This window comes from Lithobates pipiens, unplaced genomic scaffold (genome assembly GCF_037356315.1).
Source record: "Lithobates pipiens isolate NorthernLeopardFrog02 unplaced genomic scaffold, aLitPip1_a1.2 Scaffold_18, whole genome shotgun sequence".
Classification (NCBI taxonomy): Eukaryota; Metazoa; Chordata; class Amphibia; order Anura; family Ranidae; genus Lithobates; species Lithobates pipiens.
In genome coordinates, this window is record NW_027507758.1 from 608,144,131 (window position 1) to 608,171,848 (window position 27,718).

At 43.5% G+C, this 27,718-nt stretch overlaps 1 protein-coding gene across 8 annotated transcripts in view; it reads right to left on the reverse strand.

The window, feature by feature from the left end:
• LOC143989238 (uncharacterized) overlaps positions 1-27,718 on the reverse strand; it is a 484,136-nt gene that overhangs the window by 108,582 nt on the left and 347,836 nt on the right. For 5 of the 8 annotated variants that reach the window (XM_077489308.1, XM_077489309.1, XM_077489306.1 and 2 more), the window contains exons 6-10: positions 13,496-13,654; positions 12,369-12,527; positions 11,248-11,406; positions 10,122-10,280; positions 8,969-9,127 (exon numbers count right to left, since the gene is read on the reverse strand). In XM_077489308.1, coding sequence (XP_077345434.1) covers positions 8,969-9,127; positions 10,122-10,280; positions 11,248-11,406; positions 12,369-12,527; positions 13,496-13,654 — 795 coding nt within the window. Of the gene's footprint in view, positions 1-8,968; positions 9,128-10,121; positions 10,281-11,247; positions 11,407-12,368; positions 12,528-13,495; positions 13,655-14,620; positions 14,777-27,718 lie in introns of all 8 variants that reach the window. The other 3 variants (XM_077489310.1, XM_077489307.1, XM_077489311.1) reach the window with 2 other exon arrangements.

The window sequence follows — 27,718 nt, forward strand, 5'->3', positions numbered from 1 at the left end:
TGCAATGAAACAGTGAATGAGCTAGTGGATGCATGTACAGAACAAAAAGATGATTCCATGTGGGTCAAGATGAAATTGGCAGATCTTGAGGACCGCTCACGTCGAAACAACATTAAAATGAGAGGAATACCAGAGTCAGTTCTACCTATGGACTTATGTAACTATGCAAATACACTATTTTATACATTATTGCCAGAATTATCGCCGATTGAACTTACAATCGTTCGTATTCATAGAATTCCCAAACCAAAACATCTAGAAGTATCAATTCCCAGAGATGTTATTCTGCAAATTCATTTTTATCAAGCTAAAGAGCAAATTCTCTCCAAAGCGAGGGAGCCAACTACTCTGCCACCACCATACTCAGATATACAATTATTCGCCAGTCTATCGCAATTTATACTACAAATGAGAAGACAGCTCAAAACTGTAACGAAGGCATTATCTAATCATAAGATCACATACAAATGGAGACATCCAGCCACTATCTTGACCACTTACAATGGGAAACATTTTGCTATATCTACCATTGAAGATGGCATGCAATTACTCCAAACATGGGATATTATAGTTGATCTTCCACATAACACCCCTGCCTTGAAGGAAAAAACGAATTTGTTCCACTTTGGACAAAAACGTGAACAAAATAGAATTAAATACAAATGAACTACTCCTGCCTGTTAACTCATATGCATTACTGACATATATGGTCTGGTTTGATGCTCAATACCTTACTACTTGAATTTCACCCCCTATCTTGGTCAGCATTCCTTTGAGTGGATTACTGCTGACTCTTGGAAAATATTTTTCTTTTCTTTTTTTTCTCTATTTTTTTTTTTTATATATATTTTTATTTATTTATATTTTTTTCCTCTTGCAATATATATTGCCAAATAACTACTAATAGCGTAATAACTCGTTTTTTCCTAGGTTTGAAAAAAAAAAAAAGAAAATTCTACATTGTTGTGTGCATGATTTAATAGTAACTGTGAACTGATCATATAACAAATACTTAGATCTTTAGTTTAAGCGTTATAGAAACTAGAGAATATTCTTTTAGGAATATATAGAATTATAGTAACATCTAATTTTGATATATATTAATATGTCTTTCAAAATATTGTCCCTAAATGCAAGGGGACTGAATCACCCAGCGAAACAAATCTCTATGTGGAGGTCTGCCTTATCCTTTAATTGTGACATTATGTGTTCAAGAGACACATTTTGCTAAAGATGCATCTCCCAAATGTCAACATAAACATTTTCCTTATATTTTTCAAACAAAATTAATAGCTATTAGAGATACTATTACATTTCAATTAGATAATTGTATCACTGACCCTGAAGGTCACTATATTTTTTTGATTTGTACCATTAACAATATTTAACCACTTGCCGCCCGCCCTATTACAAATTGACGGTGGCAAAGTGGTTTCATAATCCTGATCGGACGTCATATGACATGATCAGGATTATGAGCCGTTGCGCGCCCCCGGGGGCGCGCATCGCGCGATCGTTGTTGCGGGGTGTCAGTCTGACACCCGGCAACTACGATTTCGGTAAAGAGTCTCCGACGGAGACTCTTTACCTTGTGATCAGCCGTGTCCAATCACGGCTGATCACAGTGTAAATAGGAAGAGCCGGTGATCGGCTTTTCCTCACTCGCGTCTGTCAGACGCGAGTAGAGGAGAGCCGATCGGCTGCTCCTCTGACAGGGGGGTCTGTGTTGATCGATTATCAGCACAGCCCCCCCAAGGATGCCCACACTGGACCACCAGGGATGCCACCAGACCACAAGGGATGCTAAGCAAAAGGTAATCCTCCCTAGACCACCAGGGATGCCAGTCAGCACAATGGATGCCAATCAGTGCCCATAATGGATGCCAATCAGTGCCCACAATGGGCATCACTGATTGGCATGCATTATTGTTTGGCACTGATTGGCATCCATTAGTACAGTATAACACCAATGCTGCCTATGAGTGCCCACCTGTGCCGCCTATCAGTGCCCACCTGTGCCACCTATCAGTGCCCACCTGTGCCGCCTATCAGTGCCCACCCATGCCCATCTGTGCCGCCTATCCATGCCCATCTGTGCCGCCTATCCATGCCCATCTGTGCCGCCCATCCATGCCAATCCGTGCCAGCTATCAGTGCCAATTTGTGCCACCTATCAGTGTCCATCCGTGTCGCCCATCCGTGTCGCCCATCAGTGCCACCTGTCAGTGCCGCCTATCAGTGTCCATCAATGCCACCTCATCAGTGCCACTTCACTGGTGCCACATCATTGGTGCCCATCAGTGCCGCATTATCAGTGCCCATCAGTGTAGCCCCATCAGTGCCCATCAGTGAAAGAGAAAACGTACTTATTTACAAAGTTTTGAAACTGAAACAAAAAAAAACATTTTTTTTTTCAAAATTTTCGGTATTTTTTTTATTTGTAGCGCAAAAAATAAAAACCGTAGAAGTGATCAAATACCACCAAAAGAAAGCTCTATTTGTGGGAAAAAATGATAAAAATTTCATTTGAGTACAGTGTAGCATGACCGCGCAATTGTCATTCAAAGTGCGACAGCGCTGAAAGCTCAAAATTGGTCTGGGCAGGAAGGTGTTTAAGTGCCTGGTATTGAAGTGATTAATACACCCTTGCATCTATTTATGCTCCGAATATGAGGCAAATGCATTTCATAAAAAAAAACTATAGAGGAGGCGAAGAAAGTTCAAAAAGTACACCTCCTGATATGTGGAGATTTCAATTTGATTCCAAACAATGATATGGATTCTTCTGCTAAGTCTAAACGCTATGCTTCTCCCCTTGATAAGTTCATAACTTCGAACGACTTATTTGATGTGTGGAGATGTGGACATGCTAATGAAAGGGATTACACATATTTGTCACCACGGCACAATACCTACTCCAGAATTGACTTATTCTTGACAGATAAATGGCTGCTTGACAAGATTTCATCCTCCCATATACATACGGCCATGTGGTCAGATCACGCTCCCATTAGCATATCTATAACAACCACATCATCCCAACCAAATTCATATATATGGAGAGCTAATAACTATATTCTCCAAAATGAAAATTACTCCACAACACTCCAACAACACCTTACTGAATTCTTTTCAATTAATTCGATGTCTATATCAGACCCAATGATATTATGCAATGCTCATAAAGCTGTTATGAGAGGGGTGTTTATGCAATTAGGTTCTAAAGCTAAAAGAAAGAGAACTCAGAGAATGGATGAACTTACTAAGGAGATAGCAAAAGCTGAGGAACACAATAAAAATGATCCTTCTCCTTTTTTCCAGTTACGTAATGAATTAAGACCCTACTTCTAGAGACACATGAGAAATCCTATAAAAAATACAGAGCTACCACTTATGCAACAGGGAACAAAGCGGGGAAAACAATGGCATTATGCATTAAAGGTTATCGATCTAAGACTAAAATTCCATTCCTCTACCATCCTTACACTAATGAAAAATTGCTTAAGCCTTCTTCAATAGCTGAAGCATTTAGCTCATATTATAATGATTTATATAACATTAAGAACGATGGCGATACCCATCAACCTTCTCAGGAGGAGATTGACACCTTTTTGGAGAGTGTCAATCTTCCATCTATTTCCCCACAACAATTAGAATTTCTCAATTCTCCCTTTACTATCCCTGAAATTCTACAAACTATCCGTATTCTTCCTAACTTGAAATCACCTGGTCCAGATGGCTTTACGGGGGAATATTTAAAAAAAATTCAAAGTACTCTAGCACCTATACTATGTGACATTTATAATTTAGCAGCCAATTCTTCATCATTTCCCAATAAAATGCTGAATGCTCTTGTTGTAACTCTTCCAAAACCAGATAAGGAACCATCTTCACCTAAAAATTTTAGACCAATTTCCTTACTCAATTTAGATGTTAAAATGTATGCGAAACTTATAGCCAAAAGACTAGATAGTTTGTTATCCTCTCTTATCCATAGAGATCAATCGGGTTTCACCAAAGGAAGACAAGCTCTGGATGCTACTAGAAGAATGATAAATATAATACACCATGTAGAACTCACCAAATCGTCATCCCTGTTTCTGTCGATTGACGCTGAAAAAGCGTTTGATAGAGTTCATTGGGGATACCTGTCATCAGTTCTGACTAAATTTGGCTTAACAGGTCAAATCAACAAAGCAATATTAGCCCTGTACTCTGTCCCCTCGGCTCGAGTGTATACTACGGATTCTTTATCACCTCCATTCCCAATAACAAATGGTACATGACAAGGAAGCCCCTTATCCCCCCTAATTTTTAACCTTGTTATCGAACCCCTAGTTGAGAGTATTAGGTCCAACAAAAAAAATTCTAGGAGTTACCATTGCTGAACAAGAACATAAAATCAACCTTTTTGCAGATGATGTTTTTCTTATGATCACTGATCCTGTGAAATCCTTACCGGAAATTCAGGAAACACTAAATATGTTCAGCAACGTTTCTTATTACAGGCTTAACGCAAATAAATCTTGTATATTGAACTTGGGGATAGATGAAAATAGTACTAAACATCTTAAATTAAAATTCCCTTATATGTGGACTGAAAGTACAATTAAAGATTTGGGTATTCAATTATCAAATTCATGTAAAACACTGTTCCAATATAATTATATTCCACTTCATAATGCATTACAAGAAAATCTCACTAAACTAGCATCCCATGAATTTTCATGGATGGGACGTTTGGCAGCATTTAAAATGCTTCACCTTCCACAAATTTTATACTTTTTTAAACTCTCCCGATTCCGTTAAAATTTTTCCAATCCCTTCAGACTCTGTTTTCTAGATTCATCTGGCAGGGTAAAAAATCTAGATGTGCTCATTCAAACTTAGTGAAGAAACGTCAAGCTGGGGGAACAGGGTATGTGGATTTCCAAGATTATTATTTAGCCTCGGTTCTCACACAGTCTAAGGAATGGTTTCTATCTCCTCCATCTACAATTTGGGGGAAGAAGATGGAAACTGCTAAGATCCCAGGAAATAATCTATCAATATGGATTCCTTCCATGGCACTTGGAGCCAAGATACCTTCTCGCATCTCCCCAACAATATTAACAACACTTAAATCCTGGGTTTCGATTTCTGCATCTAACTTCCTCACACCCTCTTCCTACCAAAGTCCAAATTCCGCTAAATACTCCTACATAATTTCATGAAGACAACCTCATTTACACCATGGATAGAGAAGGGAATTAAATATCTATCTGATCTACATGATAATGGGGTGATCAAACCATTTCCTACACTTCAAAATAAATTTCAATTGCCAAATTCAGATTTTTCTGATTTATTCCTCTACATCCGAACTAAGAATTGCATTTCCAACCTCCCATCATGGACCTATAATGTTCCCCAATCGGCTTGGTCCTTCCTTAATATCCCCATACATCAACAAAAATGGATCTCTCTTTTCTATAATCTTCTTCAACAAAAAAGTGTGTTTACAAAGACTATCCCTTTAATTAGATGGGAAGAAGACTTAGGATACACCTACACAGTTGACCAATGGGAAAAAGCTTGTAACACCACATATAAAGCCACATGCTGCTCTACATTATGGGAAGTATCCATTAAATTGACCCAACGCTGGTATCTTACTCCTGAGAAAATATCTAAATTCAACAGCACATTTGACGACAAATGTTGGAGATTGTGCGGCAAAAAAGGTGATATGCTGCATACATTTTGGACATGCCCTAAACTTGGGAAGTATTGGGAACAAATCTTTCAAGTTATGTCTTAAATTACCAAAACAGTCATTCCTCCAAATCCCTCGCTGGCTCTATTATCCATTGATCTTGATCGATATCCTATCCAGTTTAGAAATGTGTTTACACATATTTTGCTGTCAGCCAGGATCAGACCCCCCCCCCTCCTTCTTAGAGAACCTACTCATCACTACTTTTGGCCATGCTGAGTTTTCTGCCACTTTTGTGGTGGAGAAGCCACATCGGCTGGCTGCCAAACCCCCTCCCCAGGAGCACCACCATGAACATTCATCGCTAAACTGCTAAATTTCCGTGACCGAAACACGGTCCTCCGCCTCACAAGACTGAAGGGAAACATTCCATATAAGAACGTTGAGATCAGAGTGTTTCCGGACTTCACAGCGGATGTACAGAAGAAGAGAGCTCTCTTCAACGAGGCCAATCGTCAACTGTGGATCTGCCACTACTCCTATGCCATGTTGTTTCTGGCCAGGCTTTGGGTGGTCGGGGAGGACAGGGTCTTTGCCTGGTTGGAACATGGAGCGGCACCTGCAAGAGAGCAAGCTTGAAACTCCGCTGCAGGAATCGGAGACAGACTGGTCCACCACGAGGTAACAGTGTTGGGGACTCGCTGGGATCAAACTATAAGTGGGACCGCGATTTAACACTTCATCCTCCCCGCTGTTCCCACCCTGCACGCTCAATACTTCCGCTGCCCCCCTGCCCTGGTCACCCCCCCTTGTCCCTATGATCCTAGCTGCCCCCTCTCTGTCTGTCCGCGGTGTGCCTCCAGACATCAAGACTTAACTACAGCCCCAAAAGACTGTCTGAAAAAGCCAGCCATGGCCCGTTATGACACCCGGGATAAGCGCCCATTCCCGATTATGATACTCCACTCTCCATCACGATTATCCTATTTGCCTGAACCTGGGGGACGCTCCCTTCATACAGGTGTCTGCTCTACAGCGAGTAATCGCCCTGTTAGACTTATAGACTATTACGAGCCTACTCGACCTCAAGAATGCTGGTAACGTAACTGTTCTGTTAAAAGACAAGTTTCCCTGATCTGCTCGGCCCTGGCGCATAGTGGTAGATTTGGTTCCGCAGCACCATACAGCCGGTCAGTTCAGTGTGTTCATAATAGTAATGATTATGGTTAATGTTTGGTTAATTGTTATAGTAAAGTATTGGTGTCCTGGACAGCAAGTTGAAAGCAGTGTTGGGTGGACAGAGGGGAATTGCACTATGCAGAATTACTGTAAGTTGGCAGCTGGATGGGATTTGCGGGGTATGGATGGTGTTCTCGGCTGCTGTGCACCTGGCGGGCAGTGCCACGCCCCCCCATGAGTGGCGTGGGGACTGGGGACACTGCTAACTATATTAACCGGCTTGTTTAGTCTGAAGTGTGTCACGTGGAACATCAGGGGAATCAGGGCCATATTTTATCACTGTCATATTTGAAAAAGCAAAGGGCGGATGTCATGATGCTGGTGGAGACTCACCTGATGGGTCATCTGGTAATGAGGCTCAAGAAACCAGGACCATCGTGGGAGCTGGAGGACGACGAGTGGGAGGAGGCACTCGAGGCCTGTAAAAATGTTTCGCCTGACACAAATGTACATAATGCACAGAGTGTACTTGACACCGATCCGCATAGCAAAATACAAGCCAAACTACAGCCCCCTCTGCCCTAGATGTAGCAGCCCCAATAGCACCTTCTTCCATATTCTATGGTTATGCCCAATAATACAGGACTACTGGATCCACATAGTGAGGTTTATGCATGACAAGATGGGTTCACCCCAGATGTTATGCCCCAAACAATGTATACTGGGGATATTCCCTGACCCTGACTCGCATAAGTTCCATAAAATATTCCTCCAAGAAACACTCTATATAGCTAGGCTACTCATAGCGAGACGATGGCTTCAGGCTCTGCCCCCAAAGCTGCATGAGTGGATATCTGCTGTTAATAATGTCCTCCCTTACAAAAAGGAGGTCTATGTTCATAGAGGATGCCCGGCCAAATATAGGAAAATATGGGACACCTGGTTGGGCAATGCCGCTACTTGCAATGCGCCAGTGGAGGAGTGACCCGTAGCGAGTAATCACATATCCCTCCTTTATAGAGTTAGTATTAAATATCTGATAAGTGATACACCTTTGTGCCATGTGAATCAGCTGCCGTTTATGTGTAACCAGACTATATACCCTGTCGTAATCTGTAACACCGCTATGAAGTTATATCTAGTGCTTCCCTGTTATAATTTGTTCTGCCGCATTATGCTGTGTACAGCTGTCTTTGAAATGTCTAATATGTAAACTGTCCTTGTTGATTTCAATAAAAACACCTTGTTACCTGTAAAAAAAAAATAAGGGGAGGGACAACATGACAGGATGAATAGTAGGACAGCAGGGAAGACGTTAAAGAAAGTTAGGTCAGTGGTGTGGCCTGCAGTGGTATGTGGCTGGGAGGGGTCGCAGGACATTTAGGGGGAGTGGTGTAGTGTGAGAGTCCAGTCATGAGTTTAGATGCGGGCCTGCAGGATCTCTTAGTGGGTTTGCGGAATTTGGTAAACTAGTTTGAGCCTGGTATTGGAGCAAGGGCAATGATGGCGTAGGTGTTGCCAAACACCCACATCCCCGTTCTGACAGGAGAGGAGAGACCTATCATCTATTCCTACTAAGTATGAACAGCGATCTGCCTCCTCACATCCCCATACAGTTAGAAACACTCCCTAGGACGCACATTTAACCCATTGATTGCCCCCTAGTGTAATCACACTAGTAATGTTGATGCATTGCTTCAAGACAAGTTTTATATTGCATGTATATTGAATTATTGCCTCCTCACCATGCTGCATGACCACCTACAGACATATTTGTCTGGTCTTTGCACAGTATATGAGTTTATAATTTAAATCATAGATTGACTCTTTGTGGGATTTCTGGGAATAATATTGCACAGCACTATTAGCACTTTTTTTTCTATAAATAAACCCCTATAGGCCTCTCGGAGATCTCTCTGTAAAAACCTGCATAACAGCTGTAATGTCACCTTGATGCTCAACACAATAAGGACACATCTGTTTTAAAAAATAGCTAGATAGCTAGATAGATAGATAGATAGATAGATAGATAGATAGATAGATAGATAGATAGACCTCCCAAGCCTATGGTGTTGATTGGCAGACGTAACTTACATGGTAAGGGATCGGTACACTCTTGACGGCACTTTCGCGTGCAGCACTTCTGCTTTCCAAGACAGTCATCATCATTCATACACAGTGGTTTCGGTCTCGGTGATGATGGGGAAATGCCACATGATGTAGCAGGAGCTGGGCATGTTCCAGGTTTTACTGCTGCAATACAAAACACAGCCTGATTAAATCATACCCTACCCCAGGATTTCCAGATCTACAGGAAACTGCAAGGATGAAAACAGGATACAGAAAATAAAGCTCTTCATGTAGACAAATATTGGACCAGGGAGTTCCGGAGCAAAAATTTTTTATAAAAAATAAGCGGAAGGACAACATGACAGGATGAATAGTAGGACAGCAGGGAAGAGGTTAAAGAAAGTTAGGTCAGTGGTGTGGCCTGCAGTGGTATGTGGCTGGGAGGGGTCGCAGGACGTTTAGGAGGAATGGTGTAGTGTGAGGGTCAAGTCAGGGGTTTAGATGAGGGCCTGCAGGATTTCTTAGCGGGTTTGCGGAATTTGGTAAACTGATTTGAGCCTGGTATTGGAGCAAGGGCAATGATGGCGTGGGTGTTGCCAAACACACACATCCCCGTTCTGACAGGAGAGGAGAGACCGATCATCTATTCCTACTAAGTATGAACAGCGATCTGTCTCCTCCCCCAGTGAGTCAGTAAGTCACATCCCCATACAGTTAGAAACACTCCCTAGGACACACATTTAACCCCTTGATCGCCCCCTAGTGTAATCACACTAATAATGTTGCTGCATTGCTTCACGACAGGTTTTATATTGCATTTATATTGAATTATGAGTTTACAATTTAAATCATATATTGGCTCTTTGTGGGATTTCTGGGAATAATATTGCACAGCACTATTAGCACTTTTTTTTCTCTAAATAAACCCCAATTGGCCTCTCAGACATCTCTCTGTAAAAACCTACATAACAGCTGTAATGTCACCTTGATGCTCAACACAATAAGGACACATCTGCTTTAAAAAATAGATAGATAGATAAATAGATAGATAGATAGATAGATAGATAGATAGATAGATAGATAGATAGATAGATAGATAGATAGATAGATAGATAGATAGATAGATAGATAGATAGACCTCCCAAGCCTATGGTGTTGATTGGCAGACGTAACTTACATGGTAAGGGATCGGTACACTCCTGACGGCACTTTCGCGTGCAGCACTTCTTCTTTCCAGGACAGTCATCATCATTCATACACAGTGGTTTCGGTCTCGGTGATGATGGGGAAATGCCACATGATGTAGCAGGAGCTGGGCATGTTCCAGATTTTACTGCTGCAATAAAAAACACAGCCTGATTAAATCATACCCTACCCCAGGATTTCCAGATTTACAGGAAACTGCAAGGATGAAAACAGGATACAGAAAATAAAGCTCTTCATGTAGACAAATATATTAGCCCAGGGAGTTCCGGAGCAAAATAAAGTAATAAAAAATAAGGGGAGGGACAACATGACAGGATGAATAGTAGGACAGCAGGGAAGAGGTTAAAGAAAGTTAGGTCAGTGGTGTGGCCTGCAGTGGTATGTGGCTGGGAGGGGTCGCAGGATGTTTAGGGGGAATAGTGTAGTGTGAGGGTCCAGTCAGGGGTTTAGATGCGGGCCTGCAGGATCTCTTATCGGGTTTGCAGAATTTGGTAAACTGGTTTGAGCCCGGTATTGGAGCAAGGGGGATGATGGCGTGGGTGTTGCCAAATACACACATCCCCGTTCTGACAGGAGAGGAGAGACCTATCATCTATTCCTACTAAGTATGAACAGCGATCTGTCTCCTCCCCCAGTGAGTCACATCCCCATACTGTTAGAAACACTCCCTAGGACACACATTTAACCCCTTGATCTCCCCCTAGTGTAATCACACTAGTAATGTTGCTGCATTGCTTCAAGACAGGTTTTATATTGCATGTATATTGAATTATTGCCTCCGCACCATGCTGCATGCCCACCTACAGAAATATTTGTCTGGTCTTTGCACAGTATATGAGTTTACAATTTAAATTGTATATTGACTCCTTGTGGAATTTCTGGGAATAGTATTGCACAGCACTATTAGCACTTTTTTTTGCAGATGGTAGAGCAGCTTAATTTTCCTTATATGTCAGTTAAATGACAACACAATAAGGACACATCTGCTTTAAAAAAATAAATAGATAGATAGACAGATAGACAGATAGACAGATAGACAGATAGATAGATAGATAGACCTCCCAAGCCTATGGTGTTGATTGGCAGACGTAACTTACATGGTAAGGGATCGATACACTCTTGACGGCACTTTGGTGTGCAGCACTTCTTCTTTCCAGGACAGTCATCATCATTCATACACAGTGGTTTCGGTCTCGGTGATGATGGGGAAATGCCACATGATGTAGCAGGAGCTGGGCATGTTCCAGATTTTACTGCTGCAATAAAAAACACAGCCTGATTAAATCATACCCTACCCCAGGATTTTCAGATTTACAGGAAACTGCAAGGATGAAAACAGGATACAGAAAATAAAGCTCTTCATGTAGACAAATATTGGACCAGGGAGTTCCGGAGCAAAATTTTTTTATAAAAAATAAGCGGAAGGACAACATGACAGGATGAATAGTAGGACAGCAGGGAAGAGGTTAAAGAAAGTTAGGTCAGTGGTGTGGCCTGCAGTGGTATGTGGCTGGGAGGGGTCGCAGGACGTTTAGGAGGAATGGTGTAGTGTGAGGGTCAAGTCAGGGGTTTAGATGAGGGCCTGCAGGATTTCTTAGCGGGTTTGCGGAATTTGGTAAACTGATTTGAGCCTGGTATTGGAGCAAGGGCAATGATGGCGTGGGTGTTGCCAAACACACACATCCCCGTTCTGACAGGAGAGGAGAGACCGATCATCTATTCCTACTAAGTATGAACAGCGATCTGTCTCCTCCCCCAGTGAGTCAGTAAGTCACATCCCCATACAGTTAGAAACACTCCCTAGGACACACATTTAACCCCTTGATCGCCCCCTAGTGTAATCACACTAATAATGTTGCTGCATTGCTTCACGACAGGTTTTATATTGCATTTATATTGAATTATGAGTTTACAATTTAAATCATATATTGGCTCTTTGTGGGATTTCTGGGAATAATATTGCACAGCACTATTAGCACTTTTTTTTCTCTAAATAAACCCCAATTGGCCTCTCAGACATCTCTCTGTAAAAACCTACATAACAGCTGTAATGTCACCTTGATGCTCAACACAATAAGGACACATCTGCTTTAAAAAATAGATAGATAGATAAATAGATAGATAGATAGATAGATAGATAGATAGATAGATAGATAGATAGATAGATAGATAGATAGACCTCCCAAGCCTATGGTGTTGATTGGCAGATGTAACTTACATGGTAAGGGATCGGTACACTCCTGACGGCACTTTCGCGTGCAGCACTTCTTCTTTCCAGGACAGTCATCATCATTCATACACAGTGGTTTCGGTCTCGGTGATGATGGGGAAATGCCACATGATGTAGCAGGAGCTGGGCATGTTCCAGATTTTACTGCTGCAATAAAAAACACAGCCTGATTAAATCATACCCTACCCCAGGATTTCCAGATTTACAGGAAACTGCAAGGATGAAAACAGGATACAGAAAATAAAGCTCTTCATGTAGACAAATATATTAGCCCAGGGAGTTCCGGAGCAAAATAAAGTAATAAAAAATAAGGGGAGGGACAACATGACAGGATGAATAGTAGGACAGCAGGGAAGAGGTTAAAGAAAGTTAGGTCAGTGGTGTGGCCTGCAGTGGTATGTGGCTGGGAGGGGTCGCAGGATGTTTAGGGGGAATAGTGTAGTGTGAGGGTCCAGTCAGGGGTTTAGATGCGGGCCTGCAGGATCTCTTATCGGGTTTGCAGAATTTGGTAAACTGGTTTGAGCCCGGTATTGGAGCAAGGGGGATGATGGCGTGGGTGTTGCCAAATACACACATCCCCGTTCTGACAGGAGAGGAGAGACCTATCATCTATTCCTACTAAGTATGAACAGTGATCTGTCTCCTCCCCCAGTGAGTCACATCCCCATACTGTTAGAAACACTCCCTAGGACACACATTTAACCCCTTGATCTCCCCCTAGTGTAATCACACTAGTAATGTTGCTGCATTGCTTCAAGACAAGTTTTATATTGCATGTATATTGAATTATTGCCTCCGCACCATGCTGCATGCCCACCTACAGAAATATTTGTCTGGTCTTTGCACAGTATATGAGTTTACAATTTAAATTGTATATTGACTCCTTGTGGAATTTCTGGGAATAGTATTGCACAGCACTATTAGCACTTTTTTTTGCAGATGGTAGAGCAGCTTAATTTTCCTTATATGTCAGTTAAATGACAACACAATAAGGACACATCTGCTTTAAAAAAATAAATAGATAGATAAGACAGATAGACAGATAGACAGATAGACAGATAGATAGATAGATAGACCTCCCAAGCCTATGGTGTTGATTGGCAGACGTAACTTACATGGTAAGGGATCGATACACTCTTGACGGCACTTTGGTGTGCAGCACTTCTTCTTTCCAGGACAGTCATCATCATTCATACACAGTGGTTTCGGTCTCGGTGATGATGGGGAAATGCCACATGATGTAGCAGGAGCTGGGCATGTTCCAGATTTTACTGCTGCAATAAAAAACACAGCCTGATTAAATCATACCCTACCCCAGGATTTTCAGATTTACAGGAAACTGCAAGGATGAAAACAGGATACAGAAAATAAAGCTCTTCATGTAGACAAATATTGGACCAGGGAGTTCCGGAGCAAAAATTTTTTATAAAAAATAAGCGGAAGGACAACATGACAGGATGAATAGTAGGACAGCAGGGAAGAGGTTAAAGAAAGTTAGGTCAGTGGTGTGGCCTGCAGTGGTATGTGGCTGGGAGGGGTCGCAGGATGTTTAGGGGGAATAGTGTAGTGTGAGAGTCAAGTCAGGGGTTTAGATGCGGGCCTGCAGGATTTCTTAGCGGGTTTGCGGAATTTGGTAAACTGATTTGAGCCTGGTATTGGAGCAAGGGCAATGATGGCGTGGGTGTTGCCAAACACACATCCCCGTTCTGACAGGAGAGGAGAGACCGATCATCTATTCCTACTAAGTATGAACAGCGATCTGTCTCCTCCCCCAGTGAGTCACATCCCCATACTGTTAGAAACACTCCCTAGGACACACATTTAACCCCTTGATCTCCCCCTAGTGTAATCACACTAGTAATGTTGCTGCATTGCTTCAAGACAGGTTTTATATTGCATGTATATTGAATTATTGCCTCCGCACCATGCTGCATGCCCACCTACAGACATATTTGTCTGGTCTTTGCACAGTATATGAGTTTACAATTTAAATTGTATATTGACTCCTTGTGGAACTTCTGGGAATAATATTGCACAGCACTATTAGCACTTTTTTTTGCAGACGGTAGAGCAGCTTAATTTTCCTTATATTTCAGTTAAATGACAACATAATAAGGACACATCTGCTTTAAAAAAAAAAATAGATAGATAGATAGACAGATAGATCGATAGATAGATAGATAGATAGACCTCCCAAGCCTATGGTGTTGATTGGAGGTTGATTGGCAGATGTAACTTACATGGTAAGGGATCGGTACACTCCTGACGGCACTTTGGCGTGCAGCACTTCTTCTTTCCAGGACAGTCATCATCATTCATACACAGAGGTTTCGGTGGCGGTGATGATGGGGAAATAGCACATGATGTAGGAGGAGCTGGGCATGTTCCAGATTTTACTGCAATACAAAACACAGCCTAATTAAATAATGCCTTACCCCAGGATTTCCATATCTACTGGAAACTGCAAGAAGGATGGAAACAGGATACAGAAAATAAAGCTCTTTGTGTAGACAAATATTGGACTAGGTAGTCCAACAAAAAAAAAATAAAAAAATGAATAAGAAATAAGTGGAGGGACAACATGACAGGATGAATATTGGACTATCCCAAGCAAAGATTTCAATACTAACAGCAAAAAGTGCAATCGTGCTAAAGCAAGCAAAAAACTAGTGAATAAAAGTGCGTCTGTGCATAATATATATAAAATGTGTACATAACATTAGATATATAAAAGTATTGGGTAAGTCATATACGTGATACCGGCAATGGTGCTGTGATAAAAAACTACAAGTGCATATATCCAAAGATCAATGTAAGTGAAATACATGCAACAAACCAATAAATAAAAAACAGCACCAACAAAAAATATAAAAGTAGAAAAATATCAGCAAAAACGATTAAATCTGATCAAGGTGACCCATACATATTCCAATCGTGAAACATGTGGTGAAATAACACCATCAAATAGTGAAGTGCAGAATGTGCCAAGCCAACTCTCTTCCGTACGGGTGATTTTCTGTGTAAGTGCTGATCAGAGCGCACACAGGGCCATGATGGTTTGGATTTTTTTTCACCTTTAATAATAAGCACCTTCATTTACAAATTGCATTTTGTGTTTACTTGTGTTGTCCTTGACTATTGTTTAAATTGGTTTGATGTTCCGAAACACTTAAGTGGGACAAACATGCAAAGGAACAGGAAATGAGGAAGGGGGCAAACACTTTTTCACACCACTGTATAGCGCAGGAGCCCTTATATACATGACAGGATGAATAGTAGGACAGCAGGGGAGAGGTAAAAGAAAGTTAGTTCAGTGGTGTGGCCTGCAGTGGTATGTGGCTGGGAGGGGGTGGCAGGAGGTTTAGGGGCAGTAATGTGGTGTGAGGGTCCAGTTGGGAGCAGCACAGGAGAGAAGAAGCTTGGCAGCTGCTGCTCTGTGTCTTTCCCCCCCCCCCCCTTTCTCTTTATTCCCCTGGTGGTGGCATGGCAAATTTGTCCAGATTGTTTCCAAGCTATGGGCTGCGGTGGCCTCTCTCTGGGCACAGACTGGCTAGAGGCGCAGGTGGAGGCTTTGGTGAGTGAGCAGGACACTGGCTCATGTTCGGGGGGGGACAGGGGCTCCAACGTGCTCGGAGGTCCAGGCCTCCAAGTCGCTTCAGACTGGACTCCGCCCCCAGAGCTCAGCGCCAACAAGGGAGACCCGACAGGGACTCTCCAGGTTCCTCTCAGAAGCATGTTTCAGCTTCAATAGAAGACGAGCCTGGGAGGAATCGTCGGCATAGGCAGAGTTCGGCGGGAGGTGAGAGAGGAGCCGCAAACGCATCTTCCCCTCCTGCTTATCGCTGGTGTCAGGAGCAGACAGCCGCTGCCTCAGCCAGGGTCCCTGGCAAGCAGGTGACTCAGCAGGGGAGAGCTGCAGTGATGGATGTTGGCCTGTTTCCAGAGGTGGCCAGCGGTCCCGCTTCACCAAGCGTTTTTGAGCCCAGGAGGGGCAGAAGGAGCAGGTGTGGCGGGGAACAGCGGTTGGCACTGTGTGGTGGGTGGCCGAGCTGAGGGGCAAGTCAGGAGGCAATCCAGGACATTGGTGGGAGGGTCTGGTGCACAACTTGGGAGAAGCAGGTGGAATCAGTGGCAGAGACCCTCAGCAAAACGGTTTAGGTGACCCTAGGGTGCAGTCGATGGTTGTTCTGCTAGCGGAGGTGGATGTTCGGTCGGAGGGTGAACTGTCCGTCTTCGAGGCGGACGATGACCTGGGATATCTGGCTCCAAGGGCTTCTGGCGAAGCGACAGTTTGGCCCAGTCCTGGGAAGCCATGTGAATGTGTTTCTGTTTTGTCTTCTTTATCTGTACAGTCTGTTTTGCAGGATTTGTTAGGTAATTTTAAGCAGGAGGCCCCTGTGCTGGGTGGTGGGGCCGTTTCTGATGTCAGTGATACATCCGCCCCACGGGCAGCATATTCAGTTTCTGCTGCCGTGGGTTCTGATGCGGGCCTGCAGGATCTCTTAGCGGGTTTGCAGAATTTGGTCAACTGGTTTGAGCCAGGTGGTGGAGCAAGGGCGCTGGTGATGGCGTGGGTGCCGCCGAAGAGTTGTGAGGTGAGTACGCTGGAATCCCCCCTCCGGCAGAATTTCCCGGTGGTTCGGGGGGGCAACCATTAGCTGTGACTGTGGGGGGGGGGGGGGGGGCGCGGGTATTGTGGGAAGAGTGTAGTGGTGACGGACAAGCAGAAGATGAAAGGGGACCGCAGTAAAAAGGTGGATCCCGTTCACTTGGCCGTTTCCAGGAAGTGTGAGGTCTACGTTTGTTTTAGTACCCTTTGGGTTCTCATCTTAGCCCGGATGTAAAGTAGAAAATTTGGAAGGGTGTGTATGTGGAGATTTGGGACAGCGGCTCCTGTGAGCAGAATCACATACAGGCACGTCATTCTGAATTTCTGGGTCTGGGGGGGAAGGCATGCTGCCGGTGACCAGCTCCCGTTGTGATTGGACACAGCAGAGCCAACCAGAGGGTCCGATGACTGCCGGCCACCAGCGATTGCAGGCAGGAGAACCAGAACGACACACACATCCCCGTTCTGACAGAAGAGGAGAGGCAGTGTCTGTTCCTACTAAGTAGGAACAGTGATCTGTCTCCTCCCCCAGTGAGTCACATCCCCATTCAGTTAGAAACACTCCCTAGGACACACATTTAACCTCTTGATCGCCCCCTAGTGTTAACCCCTTCCCTGCCAGCGACATTTATACATACATTTATAATCAGTGGCTATTTTTAGCTCTGATCGCTGTATAAATGTCACTGTCCCAAAAAAGTGTCAAAAGTGTCTGATCTGACCACCGCAATGTCGCAGTCCCTCTACAAAATTGCTGATCGCCGCTATTACTAGTAAAAATAAAAATAATAAAAATGCCATAAATCTAGCCCTTATTTTGTAGACGCTGTAACTTTTGCGCAAACCAATCAATATACACTTATTGCATTTTTTTTTTACCTAAAACATATAGAAGAATATATATTGGCCTAAACTGAAGAAATATTTTTTTTTATAATTTTGGATATGTATTATAACAAAAAGTAAAAAATATATTGAAAAAAAAAATGGAATTTTTTTGTTTATAGCACAAAAAATAAAAACCGCAGAGGTGATCGAATACCACCAAAAGAAAGCTCTGTTTGTAGGAAAAAAAGGACGTAAATTTTGTTTGGGTACAACGTCGCACGACTGCGCAATTGTCAGTTAAATCGACGCAGTGCCGTATCACAAAAAATGGTCTGGTCTTTAAGGGGGAATTCTTCTGGTCCTTAAGTGGTTAATTAAACTAGCCGAGGTTTGAAGCTGATTGGTTTCTCTGCAGAATTGGGACACATTTTGCCCTTTCAAGCTTTAGTAAATAGATCCCTAATGCCCCGTACACACGAGCGGACTTTTCGACATCCAAAGTCCGACGGGCTGAGTCCGTCAGACTATCCGATCGTGTGTGGGCTGCAACGGACTTTAGCAAAGCTAAAGTCTGACGGACTTTAGAAATGAAGCATGCTTTAAATTTTCCCGACGGAACTCCGCCGGACCCGGTCCCCTTCGAAAAATCCGCTCGTGTGTGTGCTACTCCGACGGACTAAAACCGACGCTAGGGCAGCTATTGGCTACTGTCTAGGAACTTCCTACGTCGAATCCAGTCGTACGTCATCACGTTCGACTCCGTCGGAGTTTGGTGTGATGGTGTGTGGTCAAGTCCGTTCGGTCGAAAAGTCCGCCAGAACTCCGGCGGAACTCCGCTAGAACTCCGCTAGAACTCCGTCGGAAGTCTGTCAGACTTAATCCCTCTCGTGTGTACGGGGCATTAGTGTCTGATTACCCGTTACAATGTTGCAGTCACCCTATAAATCGCTGATCGCCGCCATTACTAGTAAACAAAATAAATAATTAGAAATTCAATAAACATATCCCATAGTTTGTAGGCGCTGTAACGTTTGCGCAAACCAATCAATATGCGCTTATTGGGATTTTTTTTTACAAAAAATATGTAGAAGAATACATATTGGCCTGAATTGATGAAAAAATTAGATTTTTTACAATTGTTTATTGGATGTTTTATAGCAGAAAGTTAAAAATATTATTTCTTTTTTTTTTTTTTTTTTTATTGGTGGTCTTTGTATATATAGCGCAAAAAGTTAAAACCTCAGAGGTGGAAAGAAAGCTCTATTTGTGAGAAAAAAAGGACATACATTTTATTTTTGTACAGCATCGATTGACCGTGCAATTGTCACTTAAAAAGGGAGTCCGGCAATTTTTTTTTTTTTAAGTCGGCAGCTACAAATACTGCAGCTGCTGACTTTTAATAAATGGGCACTTACCTTTCCTGGAGTCCAGCGATGTCGGCAGCCGAGGCCGAGCATTTGCTTGGCTCTCGGCTGCTGCCGGCGCCATTCTCGGTGAGGGAATCAGGAAGTGAAGCATTGCGGTTTCACTTCCCTGTTCCCTACTGCGCATGCACGAGCCTCGCAGCGCAATGGGAATGGTCCGCGCTGTTTCTGGGACCCGTGTGTGTCCCAGCAGACACCGCGGCGGGACAGGAAGAGTCATAGACTCCCGTGGGAGTCTATGCCCGGCAGTGGGTGAAAATACCTGTCTTAGACAGGTATCTGCACCCCCCTCCCCCCTGAAAGGTGCCAACTGTGATGCCGGAGGGGGGGAGGGTTCCGAAAAGCAGAGGTTCAATTTTTCTGTGAACCTCCCCTTTAAAGCAGTGCAGTGCCGTATCGCAAAAAAATAAATGGCCTGGTCATGAAGGGTGTAAACCTTTCCGGAGTGGCAGTGGTTAGGGCCTCTTTCACACATGCGTACTGTTTGTCCGTTTTTCACCCATCCGTTATGGGATGAAAAACGGACATCAATGCATCTTATGGATAAACAGATATAAATGGGGGATCATCCATTTACATCCGTTTTAATCCGCTTCCGTGAATAGAGATGCACCGAAATTTCGACCACCGAAACATAAAAGAAAAAGGTGGCAATAATGGCAGCGAAAACGCATAAGATTTTGGTGCGTTTACGTGATGGACTGTCTTTTTTCAACCTCGCTTACTATGATTTTGCAGCAAATTCGCATCGCTTTTACTCTGAATTTGCAGCGATTGTACCGTGATTATACTACAAATTCGCAATGATTTTGTGCTGATTTTACCATCATTTTACTGTGTTTATGGTGTGTTTTTCATAAGTCATATGGCTCAAAAACTGCATTAAAAATGTAACACGCGTGCATTACTGATGAGTTATTGCTGCATTTTCAATGCATTTAGGTGAGGAAGTGCTTTTTTGTGCGTTTTTTTTTTTTTACTGACCAAAAATGCAGCAAGCAGGATTTTTAACACCACAATGAAAGCACAGAAGTCCAGTGTGAAGACATACATAGAATTTAAAGGGATACATTTTTCTTGAGCTTTTCTTACGCTAAAGGTGCCAATAATGGCCAACGATAAATTCATATTCCTTAAGGCTGGGTTCACACTTATGCTGGATGCGGCTCACAGCAGGGAGTCCGGTGCGTCCCTGTTTTCCATTGAGAGCAGATCACACTCCCCTGTCATGCAAATTGGATGCGGAAAAAATGAACATCCAATTCTCACTAGTGTGAACCCAGCCTTTTATTAATTATATTAATTAAACACTTCAGCCCCCTTAATGACCAGGCCATTTTTTGCATTATTTTAACTACCAATTGCGCGGTCATGCGACGCTGTACCCAAATAAAATTGATGCCCTTTTTTCCCCACAAATAGAGCTTTTATTTGCCAGCATTCGATCACCTCGGTTTTTATTTATTGTGCTATAAACAAAAAAAGAGCAACAATTTTGAAAAGTAAAACAATATTTTTTACTTTCTGCTATAAAACATACCCAATACATTTTTTAAAAAAAATCTAACTTATTCATCAGCTAAGGGCCGGTTCACACTGCAGGCGATGCGAGGCGACACCGACTTGCCTCGCCGCGACCTGCCGCGACCTCAGCGGCAACTTGCAGATGACTTCTGTATAGAAGTCAATGCAAGTCGCCCCGAGGTCGCCCAGAAGTAGTACAGGAACCTTTTTTCTGAGTCGGAGCGACTCGAGTCGCTCCTCTCAGAACGGTTCCATTGTACAGAACGGGGGCGACTTGCGAGAGCGCGGCGAGGCGAGTCGCGTCGCGTCGCCTCGCATCGCCCGCAGTGTGAACCGGCTCTTAGGCCAATATGTATTCTGCTACAAAAAAAATAAATCCCAATAAGCATATATTAATTGGTTTTCGCAAAAGTTTTACAGTCTACAAACTATGGGATAGATTTATGGCATTTTTTTTAAACTATTAATGGTAGTGATCCCTGATTTTAAGTGGGACTGCTACATTGCGGCGGACAGATCGTAAACCTGACACTTGCGCGTCCCCAGTGTCTATTGCACGAAATTACGTACAGGTAAATTTTTTTGAGCAAAAGAGACGCTCTGCCGCAGTATATCTGTGGTAGGCGGTCAGAAAGTGGTTAAAAAAAGACAAATATAATACAATATATAAAACTGTAATTTTCAGTTTTGGTTTTCTGTCAAACGCATCCTGCATTTTCGGTTTCAGCACCAAAATTCCCATTCTGTGAACCTCTATCCGTGAACATCAGTTTTCTTGAATGGATGAAAGCCTTATTTTTGTTCCATTAAAAAAAACGTAGCGGAGGATAAACGGATGCAAATGGACAAGTGGTCCGGTGTTGCATTTGTTTTTGCATTGTTGGTAGGAGTCGGGGCGGGGGGGGGGGGGGGGGGTTGCTGTGGTGTGCTGCAGACAGGTGTGTGTGTGTGTGGGGGGGTTTGGGGCAGAAAATAGCATGGGAGGTGAAGAGCAGTATATACAGTGAGGGGGCAGTCTGTACAGACAGGCTCCCTCATTTGCCGGCATTAACTCTTATTGTCGGCTTTTAAATGTAACTCTACAAACAATACCCCATAATGTCAATGTGAAAGAAGTTTCTTTCAATTCGATAAGTATTTACAGCCTTTGCCATGACACTCAAAATTGAGCTCAGGTGCATCCTTTTTCCACTGATCATCCATGAGATGTTTCTACAACTTGATTGTAGTCCACCTGTTGATTGGACATGATTTGGAAAGGCACACACCGGTCTATATAAGGTCCCACAGTTAACAGTGCATGTCAGAGCACAAACAAGCCATGAAGTCCAAGGAATTGTCTGTAGACCTTTGAGACACAACTGTATTAAGGCACAGATCTGGGGAAGGGTACAGAAAAACTTCTGGAGAATTGTAGGTCCCAATGAGCACAGAGGCCTCTATCATCCATAAATGGAAGACGTTTGGAACCACCGGGATTCTTCCTAGAGTGGACCACCCAGGCAAATGGAGCAATCAGGGGAGAAGGGCCTTAGTCAGGGAGGTAACCAAGAAACAGATGGCCAATCTGACAGAGCTTCAGCATTTCATGGTGGAGAAAGAAGAACCTTCCAGGGGAACAACCATCTCTGCAGCACTCCACCAATCTCGCCTGTGTGGTAGAGTGGCCAGACAGAAGCCACTACTCAGTGAAAGGCCCATGACAGCTCACCTGGAGTTTGCCAAAAGGCACCTGAAGGACTCTCAGCAAAATTCTCTGGTCGGATGAAACAAAGATAAAACTCTTTGGCCTGAATGGCAAGCATCATGTCTGGAGGAAACCAGGCACCGCTCATCACCTTGCCAATACCATCCCTACAGTGAAGCATGGTGGTGGCGGCATCATGGTGTGGGGATGTTTTTTCAGGAACTGAGAGACTAGTCAGGATCAAGATAAAGATGAATGCAGCAATGTACAGAAACATCCTTAATGAAAATCTGTTTCAGAGCGCTCTAGACTTCAGACTGGGGCAAAGGCTCATCTTCCAACAGGACAACAACCCTAAGCACATAGTCAAGATAACAAATGAGTGGCTACAGGACAAAACTGTGAATGTCCTTGAGTGGCCCAGCCAGAGCCCAGACTTGAATCTGATTGAACATCTCTGGAGAGATCTGAAAATGGCTGTGCACCGACGCTACCCATCCAACCTGATGGAGCTTGAGAGGTCCTGCAAAGAAGAAAGGAAGAAACGGCCCAAAAATAGGTGTGCCAAGCTTGTAGCCACATACTCAAAAGTACTTGAGGCTGTAATTGGTGCCAAAGGTGCTTCAACAAAGTATTGAGCAAAGGTTGTGAATACATGGGATTGCTTTAATTTTTTTATTTTTAATAAATTTGCAAAGATTTCAAACAAACTTCTTTTACGTTGTCATTATCGGGTATTGTTTGTAGAATTTTGAGGAAAATAATGAATTTAATCTATTTTGGAATAAGGCTGTAACAACAAAATGTGGAAAAAGTGAAGTGCTGTGAATACTTTCCGGATGCACTGTATATTAAAAGAGAAGATGCTACCATCACTCCTTACCCTTGGTTGTTGTGCACTTTTCCAACATGACAATGATCCAAAACACACCTCTAAGGCCATTGTTTCATTTCTGAAGAACAGGGTGAAAGTAATTCAGTGGCCAAGTATGTCTCCTGATCTGAACCCAATCGGGGAACACCTATGGGGAATTCTGAAAAGTTGAGCATCGCTCTCCATCCAGCATCCAGGCTCTAAAAGAGGTCGTTCTTATTGTCTTAGAGGTCGTTCTTGAAGAATGGAAAAAGATAGATGTTGCAATATGTCACCAACTTATTCATTCCATGCCTAGAAGACTTGGTGCTGTCCTTTACAAATCATGGAGGTCATTCAAAATACTAGATGTAGTAGTTTTTGTTGTGGGGTGTATTCACTTTTTAATTTAAGTAAAACTGAAGATTTTGGAATCTAAGTTATATTGTTAAACTTACTTTCATTTTATGAGCTAAACAAATGTTCTATAAAACTCAGTTTTGTCAAAATTTTGGAGATTGTTCTTGTGTTCAATGAGATATTGATTAAAATCTTACTTTTCACAAGGGGTGTACTAATTTATGCTGAGCTAAAACATTAATAGGGTGTATATATTGTCACAGTATGTGAAGTGATGGATAATGGGTATATTTCACCTCACATGCGTTATATTGTAAGAGACTGGACCAGAATCTGGCCTGGGTTCTTCCAGCCTCTGTGGTAGGCTTGGTTCCGGTCCAGATGTTGTGGTCCACTTGAGTCCACACTCGGGTGGACTTTAAATGAGCAGGAAAAGAGCACAGCAGAGCTTTGGCCTGAGACTCAATGGAATCTGAGAGAGAGGAGTGCTGTTTGGATTTAAAAAGAAGGTTCGCTTTACCACATGTTTTTTGGGTGTCGGGAACCAGCCCCATACCATATAGAGAGGAGTCTACTGTTTAGTTTAGCGCCGGACGGCAAGGATTTACTTTACTGTTTTTGTTTGTTTTCATGACTTTGCAAACCTCTTCTAAATAAAGCTGGCAACTTGACAGATTTTAAAGAAACTGCCTGCACGCTGACCTTAATTTCCAGAAAAGATGATCCCCACGAGCTAATCTTCCACACGTGGTGGACTCTGCGGGCAATTTCTAAAGATGGAGGAAATATTAAAGGCCCTGCTACAGGCCAATGCAGCTCAGTGGGAAACCAACCACCAAGTCGCAGAGGCCGCTGCAGCACAACAGGTGGTCCAGCAGGAGATGAACCGCCAAGTCTCAGAGGCCACTGCAGCACAACAGGTGGTCCAGCAGGAGATGAACCGGCAATTCGCAGAGGCTCTGGTGAAATTGAAAAAGGGGTTAGTACCTCCTGTGCCAGTAGAACCAAAATTGGTATGTGCCTCATACCACCCACAGAAGATGACACCTGCCGATGATGTCGATCCATAACTTTGCGACTTTTGAGAGAGTCGCTCTCCAAAGGATGGCCAAAAGAACAGTGAGTGGATATGCTGGCCCCATTTCTGACAGGAGAACCTCAAAAGGCCTATTTTGATCTGGAACCGGATAAGGCCCAGGAGTATGAGACTCTGAAGTAGACATGTGCATTCGTTTTCGTCCGAATGCATTTTCGTCCGAATTTCAGCTATTTTCGTTTTCGTTTTGACAAACGATAACGAAAGCACAAAATCCGAAAAACGAAAGATCCGACATAAATAAATGCTTTATTTTCGTTTTCATTGTTACAACAGTTTGATATAGAATAGGAGATTCGACATGACTCTGACAACAATCTGTGTCTATAGAACCTGTGGTCGAATGTGCTTAACCTTACCTCTATTAGTCCAAGATTATATAGAGAAAATATTCGACAGAGAAAAAAGATTTGACAGAGAGAAAAGATTCTGCAAGTTACTGTCCTAAAAAGTGTTTGGGGACCCGGCTTCTGCCCCAGGGGACATGTGTCAATGCAAAAAAAAGTTTTAAAAACGGACGTTTTTTCGGGAGCAGTGATTTTAATAATGATTAAAGTGAAACAATAAAAGTGTAATATTCCTTTAAATTTCGTAGGGGGGGGGGGGGGGGTTGTCTATAGTATGCCTGTGAAGGGGCGCATGTTTCCCGTGCTTAGAACTGTCCCTGCACAAAGTGTCATTTTTGCAGGAAAAAAAGTCCTTTAAAATCACTCGCAGCTATTATGAATTGTCGGCTCCCGTAATACAGAGAACACTCATTGAAAGTCATTGATAAAAAAAATAAAAAAATAAATAAAAAAAAAGCGTGGGGGTCCCCCAAATTCAATTGCCAGGCCCTTCAGGTCTGGTATGGATATTAAGGGGAACCCCGCGTCAAATTAAAAAAAAAATTGACGTGGGGTTCCCCCTAAAAATCCATACCAGACCCTTTATCCGAGCACGCAACCTGGCAGGCCGCAGGAAAAGAGGGGGGGACGAGAGAGCGGCCCCCCCTCCCTCCTGAACCGTACCAGGCCACATGCCCTCAACATTGGGAGGATGCTTTGGGGGTCTGTGACCCCTCAAAGCACCTTGTCCCCATGTTGATGAGGACAAGGGCCTCATCCCCACAACCCTGGCCGGTGGTTGTGGAGGTCTGCGGGCGGGGGGCTTATCAGAATCTGGAAGCCCCCTTTAACAAGGGGACCCCCAGATCCCGCCCCCCCTGTTTGAAATGGTAAGGGGGTACAAAAGTACCCCTACCATTTCACAAAGAAAGTGTAAAAGATGGTTAAATAAAACAAACACACTTTTGAAAAATTCCTTTATTAAAAATAAAAAAAATAAAAAAAAGATTCCAGCGGCGGTAATCCACTCTTGCTATCCAGCGACGGACGGTCATCTCTCCAGCGATGGCTCATCTCATCCAGCGCAGCGAATCCATCCTTCTTCTGTCTCCGTGGAGGAGACACTGCAGGCATTCCGGCGGCTGACGTTTCTTATATACGGAGGGCGGGGCCACCCGTCACCTGACCCCGCCCCCTTCTGACGCAAGGGGAAACCCGGGGTTCCCTGTGACGTATGGGTGACCCCGCACCCCTCTGATGTAACACAGGCAGGTTTCCGTTACATCAGAGGGGGGCGGGGTCAGGTGACGGGTGGCCCCGCCCTCCGTATATAAGAAACGTCAGCCGCCGGAATGCCTGCAGTGTCTCCTCCACGGAGACAGAAGAAGGATGGATTCACTGCGCTGGATGAGATGAGCCATCGCTGGAGAGATGACCGTCCGTCGCTGGATAGCAAGAGTGGATTACCGCCGCTGGAATCTTTTTTTTATTTTTTTATTTTTAATAAAGGAATTTTTCAAAAGTGTGTTTGTTTTATTTAACCATTTTTTACACTTTCTTTGTGAAATGGTAGGGGTACTTTTGTACCCCCTTACCATTTCAAACAGGGAGGGGCCGGGATCTGGGGGTCCCCTTGTTAAAGGGGGCTTCCAGATTCTGATAATTCCCCCGCCCGCAGACCTCCACAACCACCAGCCAGGGTTGTGGGGATGAGGCCCTTGTCCTCATCAACATGGGGACAAGGTGCTTTGAGGGGTCACAGACCCCCAAAGCATCCTCCCAATGTTGAGGGCATGTGGCCTGGTACGGTTCAGGAGGGAGGGGGGGCCGCTCTCTCGTCCCCCCCTCTTTTCCTGCGGCCTGCCAGGTTGCGTGCTCGGATAAAGGGTCTGGTATGGATTTTTAGGGGGAACCCCACGTCAATTTTTTTTTAAATTTGTCGCGGGATTCCCCTTAATATCCATACCAGACCTGAAGGGTCTGGTTATGGATATTTAGGGGGAACCTCACGTCAAATTTTTTCTTAAATTTGAGGCAGGGTTCCCCTTAATATCCATACCAGACCTGAAGGGCCTGGTAATTGAATTTGGGGGACCCCCACGCTTTTTTATTTATTTATTTTTTTATCAATGACTTTCAATGAGTGTTCTCTGTATTACGGGAGCCGACAATTCATAATAGCTGCGAGTGATTTTAAAGGACTTTTTTTCCTGCATAAATGACACTTTGTGCAGGGAGAGTTCTAAGCACCAGAAACATGAGCCCCTTCACAGGCATACTATAGACACCCCCCCCCCCCCCTACGAAATTTAAAGGAATATTACACTTTTATTGTTTCACTTTAATCATTATTAAAATAACTGCTCCCGAAAAAACTTCCGTTTTTAAAACTTTTTTTTGCATTGATACATGTCCCCTGGGGCAGGACCCGGGTCCCCAAACACTTTTTAGGACAGTAACTTGCAAATTAGCCTTTAAAATTAGCACTTTAGATTTTGAACGTTGGAGTCCCATAGACTTTAATAGGGTTCTAAAGTATGCTATATACTAGCTCCGTCGAATCTTCTTTATACATTCGACAGACACCATAAGCCTTCAAAGACAGATTCGACCGTAATTCATGTGGATTTT